This window comes from Plodia interpunctella, chromosome 16 (assembly GCF_027563975.2).
Source record: "Plodia interpunctella isolate USDA-ARS_2022_Savannah chromosome 16, ilPloInte3.2, whole genome shotgun sequence".
Classification (NCBI taxonomy): Eukaryota; Metazoa; Arthropoda; class Insecta; order Lepidoptera; family Pyralidae; genus Plodia; species Plodia interpunctella.
The window spans coordinates 800,796-813,212 of record NC_071309.1 but is presented as its reverse complement, the minus strand read 5'-3'; the positions used below and the strand labels follow the sequence as shown (position 1 = coordinate 813,212).

The following is a 12,417-nucleotide window of genomic DNA, read 5'->3' as shown; positions in this document are numbered from 1 at the left end:
GCTTTTCGCGGCAAAAGGTCACTGCGTGAGAAAACGCCCGCCATTTTTTTTTTCTCTTCGCTTAAATGTTTCGCGCCGCATCGAGCTCCAATTGCTCTCTTTAATTTTATTATAATTTCGCATTTTTTCGTCATATGTGACCCGCACGGCATCTCCATGTGCCTTTTATGAAGTGGTGTGTGAAATTGTGGATCCTACATGGACTATATAACACTGCAGTGTCTGAACTTTATCCAAGTGCCGGTACATCATTTAACAGCCAGAGATAGCAGCCACCACTGAAGACAGCAGCTCATCAGATTGAGGATCTTGATAAGGAAGGCAGATCTGAAGGTCAGTGCTGGATATTTTTGTTGGTCCTAGTGGTCCGTTCTTTCACCAATTTCCCTCCGCCCAATAACGCCTTTCGTCGTTGTATTAAAACCCGTGAGCAATCACAACTACAGGTAGGACTATTTACACGCCCTACCATTTATTTTGGTCCTTTTCGAGTCGGATTACATCCAGCATTTTAACTTATTTCGCCTAGTATAGCATTTTATTTCCCATACTAAATTTGAAGACGCCATTTTGACGTCCGCGAATTATCCGCAAATCCCGCTAAAAATTCCTTGATCTTACATATTTATATGTAATTAATTTAAAACTAGCTACTAAACTACGATTCTGTTTTATTTGTTTGCACTTTCTCCTTAATCAGCAGTTTTCGTTGCAATCGCAACACGCGTTTCCTACCTACCTACTTTAGCAAATATTAAATATGTCCACAACTCAGGCTGAAAACGTTAATAAAAAGCAAGCAGAGAAATCAGGAGAGAGCGACATTATGCTCAAGTTACTTTATCAAAAGAGAGAATCTTTATTTCAACGCATTAACCGTTTATATGACGCGTCGAAGAAAATAACTAATTACGATTCTTCGACACGGACAAACGAAAATTTCATATCGGAATCGGAAATGATAGATAACTGGCGTGATAAGTTCGAATCTATTGTTGATGATATCAATATGTTAAATTTGCAATCAAAACCGGACGCAACTCCAGAGTATGCCTCTTTGGATTCATTTGAAGAATTGTACCTACGTGTTAAACGTACAAGAAACAACATTCTCAGTAGTAACGCGGATTCCAATGCGAGTTCTCATAGGGCGAGTGACTCGTCCAAGTCCGTAGTCAAATTACAACCTTTAGTGATTCCTAGTTTTGACGGTCGACCGGAAAACTGGAATATATTTTATCAGTCATTTAAGGCTAATATCCATTTGAATAGTCAATTGACTGACTCGCAACGCGTGCAATACTTAATTTCCAAATTAACGCATGATGCTTTAAAGTTCACTGCTGGTATTATACCTTCAGGGGAAACCTATAATATATTATGGGACGCATTGGTTAAAAAATACCAAGATAATCGCGCGTTAGGTACATTTTATTTGAATAACATTCTTGATATAAGGAATTGTTCACACAGTGCGAACGCCCTTGATTCGTTTATTAGTAAATTTTCTGCTTCAATGTCTGCATTTAAAGGATTGGATATACCAGATTTATTTGATTTTATTATGCTTCAATGTGCCTTGAGAAAAATGGATTCTCAAACTGTTCAGGCCTTTGAATTATCAGTTCGTGATATTAAATTACCTACTACGCAACAGTTGATCGCCTTTGTTCAAGATCAAGCCAAAATATTGGAACGTTCCAATCCGCGCAGTTCGCCTTATGTGAGCAAACAGTCCTTAGTCAAACCCCGCGATAATTTGAGCAAGTCGTTCGTAGGTACGAATAATGACTCGTCATCTTATTCACGCACGGACAATAATAATATATCCTGTTGTTTGTGTTCTAAAAATGATCATAAACATTTATATGAATGTCCGCAATTTCGGAATATGCGAGACGCTAAAACGCGATATAATTTTATAAAATCGAAACATGGTTGTGTCAATTGTCTAAGTACACGACATACGCTTCCGGATTGCAAAAGTACATCCGTTTGTTTTTGTTTGAAAAAACATCACAAATTACTTCACTTTAGTAATGATCATGCTATCAAATCGCACACAGGTGTGTCGTCGGCTTCTCCGCCACCTGTAATGCACACTAGTAAACAGGTAGTGTGTGAGCCCGCTTCGGGAGTCATTGACTCGCCAACGCAATCGCAATCTTATACTTCTTGTTATAAGGGTGATATTCTTTTGTCAACCGCTCAGGTTTATGCCTATTGTAAAAATAGTACTAATAGGAGATCAGTAGTTCGATGTTTGATTGATAACGGATCTCAAAATAATTTAATAACAACTCAGTGTTGCCGCTCATTGAATTTACCAATTACGCCCTTAAGTAACTCATTTGTTAAGGGAGTTGGTTCGCTGTGTAATCCTATACTTGGTTATGTGTATGTCGATATTGAATCTCGTGTCTATCCTGATAAAAAATACACCATTCATGCGTTTGTTGTGAAATGTATAACAGATCGATTGCCGACGCGATTTATCGACTGTCATGATATTGACATTGGTAAAATCGAACTCGCTGACCTAAGTTGGAACATTCCGTCAGATGTTGACGTAGTTTTGGGAGCTCAGCTCTTCCCATATATCTATTTAGGCAATAGGGTCGATTGTGGTCCTCGCGCTCCGCCTGCGTTGCTTACGACGTTTGGCTATGTATTTATGGGAGACTACCCTCGTGGGGTATGTTCACCAACCGCCGCCGTTGAACATAGGGAAGTTGCACCCACCGCCGCAGCTGAAGCTTTTTCCGCTTTAGCATTAAATGACGCAGTTCAAAAATTTTGGGAACTCGAAGAAGTACCTACTACGCGCCTATTTTCGCCTCAAGAAATTGAGTGTGAAAATATTTTTACATCGACTGTGAGCCGCGATGATTCAGGTCGTTTTTCAGTTGCGCTACCGTTCTGTAGGGATCCTTCGGAGCTAGGTAGTTCGTACGCCGCCGCTTATCGTCGCTTTATTTCGCTCGAGCGTAAGTTACGCTCGAACCCTCTCGTTCGTGAGAATTATAATAAGGTAATCAAGGATTATATTGACAATGGTTATCTCAACCCGGTCGATGATGCTGATTTGTCTTCTGTTGGTTACTATATACCGCATCACGCAGTGGTACGACCTGATAAGCCGTTACCACGAATAGTGTTAGATGCCAGTTGTAAAACAGACACTGGTCTTTCGCTCAACGATATTTTACACTGCGGCCCGAATTTACAAGCTGATTTGTTTTTATTGTTATTGAATTTTAGAATGTTTCCTATCGCTATGAATGCTGATATAAAACAGCATTATTTACAAATAGGCTTACCTGCGCACCAGCGTAAATACGTTTGTATTTTATTTAGATTTCACGAATCCGAAGAAATTCGCACTTTTGCCTTCAATAGACAACCATTTGGTCTTAGGTCCAGTCCTTATATAGCTTTGCGCACCGTGCGCCAGTTGGCTTCTGATATGAAATCAGACTACCCTGACGCCGCCAACGTGGTAGAAACGTGTTTGTACATGGATGACTTGGTTCATTCAGCTCCAAATGAGGATTTTGCTATAAAATTGGCTCATGATTTAATCAAGCTTTTCAAGGCTGGCGATTTTGACCTTATAAAATGGTCCAGTAACTCTTTCGCGCTTCTGAATTCGCTTCCAGATTCACATCGCAAGTCGATTGAATTCGACTCTGGTAATAATATGTCGAAGGTTTTAGGCCTTTCTTGGGATCCATGTGAAGATATTTTTTTCTACACTACCGCCGCTATTCACGAAAAATGTACTAAGAGAAATATTCTCTCTGTTGTTGCAAGATTATTTGATGTACTTGGATTGGTCGCTCCTGTTATACTTGGTGCCAAGTTGCTTATTAAGGAATTGTGGCTTACTAAGTGTGATTGGGATGATCTCGCTCCGCTGCATATATGCGCTCGCTTTCAAGCTTTAATGCAAGAAATTCATTTACTCAACAGCTTGAGGATTCCACGTCATGTAGGAGTGGAGTTAGGTTGTGAGCTCAGACTTGTCGCGTTCTGTGACGCCAGCCTTAATGGGTTTGGATCGGTCATCTATGCTCATTGTACTTATCCATCGGGCATTGTTGAATCACGCCTTCTTTGTGCTAAGTCAAAGGTTTCACCAGTAAGAATTACTACGCTGGCACGTCTTGAATTGTGCGCCATTTTGCTCATGTCAAAATTGATAAAAACTGTTAGAGATGCCTACGCCTCTCGTATTGCTATTGTTGACATATTTGCATTCTCTGACTCTACGATCGCATTATCGTGGGTTCATTCTTCACCACATCGTTGGTCTGTTTTTGTGAGTAACAGAATCGCTCAGTGTCAGGAGAATTTGGACGCAAAACATTTTTACCACGTCTCTGGTTCTATTAACCCAAGTGACTGTCTCTCTCGCGGTATGCTTCCCTCTCAATTGTTGTCGCACGAATTGTGGTGGAATGGTCCTAGTTGGATTCGCAGTCACCCTGAGGAATGGCCGATTCGGCCATTTTCTCCTTCCAACTGTTTTGATTTGCCTGAACATAAGGCTAAGGTGATGACTGTTACAACTCATATTGAACTACCATTGCTGTGTATACTCGCTCAACGCATTTCTTCTTGGCAAAAATTGTTACGTGTCATAGCATATGTACTGAAATTCGCTAAACCTAAGCCTAAAATTGATGCTTTGACTGTAGCTGGATTGGCTGTTGCCGAAAAAGCTCTGATTCTTGCCGTTCAGTCTGTTCATTTTTCTGAAGACATAAAACTTCTTAAGGCAGGTAAGTTACCTTCAAAGAAGTTACAAGGTCTTTCAGTCTTCTTGGATAGTGATGGGATTGTTCGAATAGGAGGAAGGCTTTCAAGGTCCATGCTTCCTTATGAAGCTAAACATCCAATTTTACTTCCAAAACGCGATCATATTGTCGATTTGATAATACAACATTATCATGTGACCAATTGTCACACTGGGCCTGGTCTCCTTATGTCTATCATTCGGCAACGTTACTGGATATTAGATGCCAGAACAGTCATAAGGTCTAGATGTCGTAAATGTAATATTTGTTTTAAATGCAACCCTTCTCATCCATCGCCAATTATGGCAGATCTACCTGTATGTCGAGTATCGGAAGCAAAAGCTTTTACGCATACGGGTGTCGACTATGCAGGACCCGTCCGTATAACGCTTTCTCGACGTAGGGGTCAACACGCACAAAAGGCATATATTGTCCTTTTTATTTGTATGGTCACAAGGGCCGTTTATATTGACCTAGTTAGTAGTCTTACTACTGATCACTTTTTAGACGCATTCAAACGCTTTATTTCGCGACGTGGTCCTGTGTCATGTCTTTATTCAGATAACGCAACCACCTTTATTGGAGCAAAGGCTCAGCTAGATGAATTATATGAATTTCTGTTGAAGTCAAATTTTCAAAACGCTTTGTCAAATGAGCTTTTGTCACGAAGAATCGAGTTTAAGATGATTCCTCCTAGATCTCCGAATTTTGGAGGCATATGGGAGAGTAATATAAAGAGTATGAAGACTCACTTGTATAGAGTGATTGGAATCCAGTTACTCACTTATGAAGAGCTGCAAACAGTTCTTGCTCAGATAGAGTGTATATTAAATTCTCGACCCATGAGTGTAATATCTTCAGATCCGCACCCAGAAGTTTTAACTCCCGCACACTTTTTGATGTCTACTCCTCTTCAATACTTACCTGCTTCTGATCTGTCAGATCAACGCTTCAATTTGTTAGATCGTAAAAAATTACTTGATCATATGGTACAATCATTTTGGAAAAGGTGGCATCTCGAGTATTTGCATACGTTGCAAGTCAGGCAAAAATGGGCTACTCCGGACAAACCTATAGAGGTTGGCACTGTTGTTCTGCTTGAACAGGAGAATTCCGCCCCTTTGCACTGGCCGTTAGGAATTATAACTCATGTTTATAAGGGTTCTGATAGTGTAGTCCGTGTGGCTACAGTCAAAACTCAAGGTGGTAGTTATAAACGCGCTGTAACGAAGTTATACCCTATTCCTACGCAATAATTAGTTAAGACTATCCATAACCGCTTAGTTATTAAATATTTTAGTATTTTCTTAAGTATAAGTCGCTATTTATCCTGATAATTTCTCTTGCTTGTTTTGAAACATCTCCCGACGTTTCAAGGCGGGGTGCATGGTGACGCAGTCGCCATCTATTCCTTATTTATGTTATTTTTTTAATTTTATGGACCGCTAGCGCTACTGATTTTATCCAGCATGCATTAAGATTCTGCTGGAATTTGACAGATGTCGCTTTTCGCGGCAAAAGGTCACTGCGTGAGAAAACGCCCGCCATTTTTTTTTTTCTCTTCGCTTAAATGTTTCGCGCCGCATCGAGCTCCAATTGCTCTCAATTCTCTTTAATTTTATTATAATTTCGCATTTTTTCGTCATATGTGACCCGCACGGCATCTCCATGTGCCTTTTATGAAGTGGTGTGTGAAATTGTGGATCCTACATGGACTATATAACACTGCAGTGTCTGAACTTTATCCAAGTGCCGGTACATCATTTAACAGCCAGAGATAGCAGCCACCACTGAAGACAGCAGCTCATCAGATTGAGGATCTTGATAAGGAAGGCAGATCTGAAGGTCAGTGCTGGATATTTTTGTTGGTCCTAGTGGTCCGTTCTTTCACCAATTTCCCTCCGCCCAATAACGCCTTTCGTCGTTGTATTAAAACCCGTGAGCAATCACAACTACAGGTAGGACTATTTACACGCCCTACCATAAGTATAGACTACATAATATTTAAAAATAAAAAACAAACCATATAAAATAAAAGTAAATATAGGTACTTATTTCTAAAAAGAAAAAAAACTATAATAATTCTATACATCATAATATACTCACGGATCCGTTTAGCAGTAAATCCTGTATTTAATAATAATTAATAAATTTCAATGACATTAAATTAAGCGTTCTGCTATTTAACGAAATATTTTGTGATTTTTAAATGTTTTCATTTTACGATGTGAAATACCCTTTCCTTATTTTTCTTTTGTTTGGGATTAAAAAAACCGGTTAGTTGTTTTTTTTTATTTTATTTTGACTCTCAAACAATGCGTAAAAAAATAATGCAACCACACAAAAACTGTGTAGGCGTAACGCAAATACAAGTTGTGTAAGTTTCCAATTTCCTGAGAGCAAAGCCGGCTGATTGCCCACGGCAATCCCTTCGAGGTCTCGGCTGTGTGTCAACACACGGGGAAATTCTGAATCATTCTCATATGAAAAATGAGCGGGATGAATAGAATAGTTCACCAGTTCTGAGTTTGATTTAGTTCTGAGTTGTTATGAGATATTTTATTTGTTTGAAACCGCTAATAAACGTTTGAACTCGCTCTCATTTAGTTTTAATTAACTTTTATCATTTGATCCGCGTGTCGTTCCATTTCTTGTTTTAAACCCCGGCAAGGTTATATACATATATAAACAAACTATAAACAGCGTGCCTAGTGCTTAGAAAACTGATGTAATACTATGATATGAATAACAATAAACATTTTGAACTGAATCTGAATTGAATTTAAAAGTTGTTGTGGATGTTTCTTACTTAATAGTTAATTATCTATCCGGTAATACGCTCATATATCTAGATAAAAATCTAATTGAGGGATAATAGAGAAATATCATTTGTCAATAAAATAGCATAATAATTTTGGAAATCAATTGACTAGTTGCATACACACAAACTTGCAAACATTTCCCTTTTATAATATTAATTTATTTCATTATATTTATTCGAGAGCAAACGGCACGTAGTTTTTGTAGCTTTTGGTAGCACACGTAGCTTTTCGTAGCACACGTAGCTTTTCGTAGCACACGTAGCTTTTCGTAGCACATGTAGCTTTTCGTGGCACACGTAGCTTTTCGTAGCACACGTAGCTTTTCGTGGTACACGTAGCTTTTCGTAGCACACGTAGCTTTTTGTAGCACACGTAGCTTTTCGTAGCACACGTAGCTTTTCGTGGCATACGTAGCTTTTTGTAGAACTTCGTAGCTTTTGTGGCTAATCGTAGCATTGTAAAACAGCTGGTTCAGCGTGTATTGGTGTTTTTTAGAAGTTTTTAAATGTCAAACACACTCCAACACTCCAATGTCAGTAGTTGGTAGCTTTTTGAGTAATGCTCGTATTAAGGACTTGATCTGTATTATGCTGACACAACTGTGTAGAGCGACTGACTAGCGAGTTTCCCCTCAGCTCCAGTCGTCTCCTGTACCGCGTCAACGACTTCCCAGTCGAATGCATAATTGTGGTTAATTGCGTTATGTTGAGCGTTATATAACCTATTGTGAATCTTAGTGTACCGCATAACTTCGTTACTTTAATTTCATTTTTAACATCTCGTGTCTTGAGAGATTATTAATTTTTATTTTTAAAACAAAAGGGGGGAATATTGTAATCCCAACATTATGCTGACACAACTGTGTAGGGTAGAGCGACTGGTTAGCGAGTTTCCCCTCCGCTCCAGTAGTAGAATACGCATGTCACCATCCAATATAGTGCCTACAAGTTGCTATGGAAAAGACGATGGACTTACTGGCGTAATAGCCGACGTCGTTGTTGACGTTGATGTGGCCGGCGTCCTCGGCGGCCAGCATGTGGGTGTCCCACACCGACCGGTACTCGGGGTCGTGCAGCACGTCGTACACCGCGTCCGGCTCCACATCCTCGAACTCTGCGACCACCTGCCATTACAATTTGAATAATACAATACAATGTTCCATGTAATGGACACTTGAAAAGAAAGATGATAATATAAATTTATTTTACTGCACATAATTTTGCATATTATACATAATTTATATATGATTTATAAAACTTAATTAAATAAGCGTAAAGTGCAGCCTTAGCGCCGTAAGCAAAGTATAGTAACTAAACAAAAAAAAAATTGAATAAGTTTTTACTAAAAAAAACGGTGTTGAACGGTGTTAATGTTAACGGTAAAAGAATGTGGCAGTATTTTCTGCCATCTATATGAAATGAATACCCTAACAATATTTGTGAGAAAATAATTAATTTAGAAACCAGTACCAAATGTAAATTAATGCTTAAGAACTATATATTAACTGAGTAGTGACTCGCCTTACCACGGATAAATCTATAGGTTTCTGTTAGTGGTACTTGTGTTTTTCATATAAAAATATTGTAACTTCAATAAAGAAATAAAAAGAAAAAAAAGGTACTAAAATGTAAAAAAAAAATCTGTACAACATGCTACAATTACACAATTGCACATTTTATCAGATTGGAAGGCTTGGTCGACGGTGAAAGTCGATTTGGAATTGCATGGCATGGCGAATTTAACTTAAAAGATTACCAACTTAAATTGATCTAGTATGTGACAAGACTTTAGTTTCAAAGTAAGGCTTATAATATACCTCAGGAGGGATTGTCACCAATTTATTTGCCTTTGTTAAAACAAACAAGTTCGGACAATCGATTCGATTTTAGCAATGCATTACTTATGGTCTTTTGGAAGAATCTTATTTCAATGCCGTCAGAAAATAAAGTAAACTATTAATCTACCACAATATATAATAGTCATAACGTCATTTCATTTATTTCAATAGCACCGGCCCTAAGGGACGCACGGAAAGGTCAGACCTTTCCTCACATCACTTGCTCCTTTGAGCGAGAATATAATCCTGTCAGCATCATTATCTACATGTTTAGTTATCATAATAGTGAGGCCGTGATAAATGTCAACGCTTTTCTCCAAATCCGTGACTGAACTTTACTACGGCTGAAATTTGTTGACAAAAGTGTGGGAAGCCCATGCGATTCCTCTGTATTCTGTTAGATCACTGGTACTGGTAGCTAGTGATGTATGTTAATAGGAGTTGTCTGCATTCTGCAGTTTGTATAAATACTCTTGTGTCATGATAGGGATCAATACTAAGTATTTAATGGGTTTCAGCATTTTTTCCCAACAGTGGCCGTTCCAAAATGAGTTTATAGCTTTATCAATTAATATTGCCGGCTCCATACTATCGGCAAAATGTTGTATTTTATGTGGAAAATGTATCATTTTCAAAACTAAGGTTCAAACTTGTGACTTGCAATAAATAAATCTGAACCTAGGATAGACATGCGCCGCAAAAGGGCTTGAAGCGATGGTAGTCACTTGACTACCATCGATCTCATGCGGTCTTAACCACTTGGTTAAGACCGCATGAGATCGAAAGGTCCCATATTTGGATCCTACTTGTGCCAAATGAGTTTGTATACCAATCTGCCTCATGTGTTTATAGTAAATTTTCATTGACCGCCACTTGCTTCCGGTGAAGGAAAATATCGTGAGGAAACCTGCATACTGATCGGTTGACAGTTTAAATTAAACACACTACACACTACATGTCGGTAGGCAGTCGTCATGTCAGATGCCTAAAAGACTTGAATAAAATCTAACCCCAGTGATAGCAATAACACACTCGGAAAGAAGATGATCATTTGTGTTCTAATTTAGGTACCTAATAATTAGTTTATTCTAGGTATAGTACTAATACCATAGTAATCACGTAGACTAATATTTTGTTTAGTATGGGAGCTATAAGCACACTTAGCCTCCTACTTACCTATGCCATTAGCAAATTAAAGTTACATGCGTTAAGCTAATGTTATTTATTAGTAAGTACATGTTAAGCAGAAAAGTTTACATCAGGTTATGGGATGTAAGGTCAACTGTACTATGTGTTGTAATAAACATTGAAGACAATTTGATTGACCGGGTTTCGAACTCAAGATTTTGGAATAGTAATCGCCATGAACGGGGCACAGACCGGCATTTAACGCCTCATGGCATTTAAGTGCACCTATTCTCAACTGTTTAAGTTGTGTTATAAAGTTTAAATAAATGGAAATACATATGTATATTTTGTAATCTCGTATTCGAAAAACGACTCTAACGAATTGGTTGAAATTAGAAACGCAAGGGTGGCGAAAAATCGATGGAGCAAGGACTCATGTCTAGGAAAATCGGTTTTTCGCGGAACTCGCCTATGGACATTTTAAATGGCGGCCAAACCAACTCAAATATAAAAATAAATGCAAAATCGTTGCAAATTCTATAATTCGATTTAACTCCAAGGCCGCCTTCTTATTTTGAAATTAAAATAAACTATTTATTCAAACGAACCGTTATAATATATTCACCGTTCGTCCAATATGCACACAAATTGGCAGAACCAAGCTACCTAATATAATAGAGAATCTGTCCCCACCTCACGCAATTTAGGACGGCCTAAACAAACTCTGGGACCAAATATTTGATTATCTTCCGGTTCATTTATGATTATGACAACACTAAAATTGAAAATATGGAAAAGAGTTTATGTTTATTATATGATGTTTTAGTTTTGTTGACCGTGTCCCTTTTACAAAGTCAAAATTGTTTATTAAAAGTTTTATTGGCGCTATAATACATACTGCTCTCTAGAGGTCCATATAGCGTAATTTGCAATGTAGTTATGTTATATACCTATCTATAACTATCCTTAAATATATATTCATAAAAAAGTTAAACTTAAGCAAAAGTATTTTTTGTCTCGTTCTATCAATGTCAAATATTGTAGTGTGATAATGACAAAACATGCTTTAGATTAAAGTATGATTTAACTTTGTTTTAATAAATAAGAGAGGTAGTTTCTACGCATTTCAACTGAAATAAAAAATAATTAAAAAAACAATTTCACTAACTAATTAGGTTACAATTATTTAAAAACATTACATACCTAAATTAATTTAATATTCTAATATGTGTAACTACAAGAGGGAGTAAAATATTTCGATAGCCTCATTCATGATGAGAGATTAATCATAGGCTGTCCAAAATCCCGAAATTCCCACTTGAGTGAAGCCACAGAGCGGCTAGTTCAATAAAAGGCTCACCGTAGACCTACAGAATTTGACAAAGCATTATTTACCTTGACAGTCCTGAGCGCGCCGTGCGCCGCGTCTTCAGCCCAGACTTTGACACCGTCCTTCTCATACTCAAGGGTCCACCCTTCTTCTGAAGACAGAAGGTCCTTCAAGGTCTGGAAGTCGGAATCGTCCGCGACGCGCGCCTCGCCGCGAGCCCAGCCCGACCCGCCCATCCGGGTGACATCACAACACGGATTGAAGCAAGCAATATGGGACTGCAATGTGAATGTGAGCCAGTCGATGGCCCGCGCATGCGTTAACGCCGCCATTTTTAAAGGTGCGTTTACAGGCTTCAGTCTTTTAATTTTGTTAAAGTTTACTTTTGAACCAACCTCAAACCTTCCTCAGGAAACACAATATCTATTGGTGAAAAACAAATGAAAATCCGTGCATTAATTTTGGAGTTTATCGCGAACATAGACAGAGAGGATTTTGTTT

At 38.3% G+C, this 12,417-nt stretch overlaps 1 protein-coding gene across 1 annotated transcript in view; it reads right to left on the bottom strand.

Annotated features, from left to right (window-relative positions):
* Positions 1 to 12,417, bottom strand: part of LOC128676414 (START domain-containing protein 10-like) — a 22,891-nt gene extending 10,474 nt beyond the window's left edge. Inside the window, exons 1-2 of the mRNA XM_053756515.2 lie at positions 11,982 to 12,417; positions 8,597 to 8,744 (exon numbers count right to left, since the gene is read on the bottom strand). Coding sequence (XP_053612490.1) covers positions 8,597 to 8,744; positions 11,982 to 12,248 — 415 coding nt within the window. The 5' untranslated portion in view covers positions 12,249 to 12,417. The remainder of the gene's footprint in view (positions 1 to 8,596; positions 8,745 to 11,981) is intronic.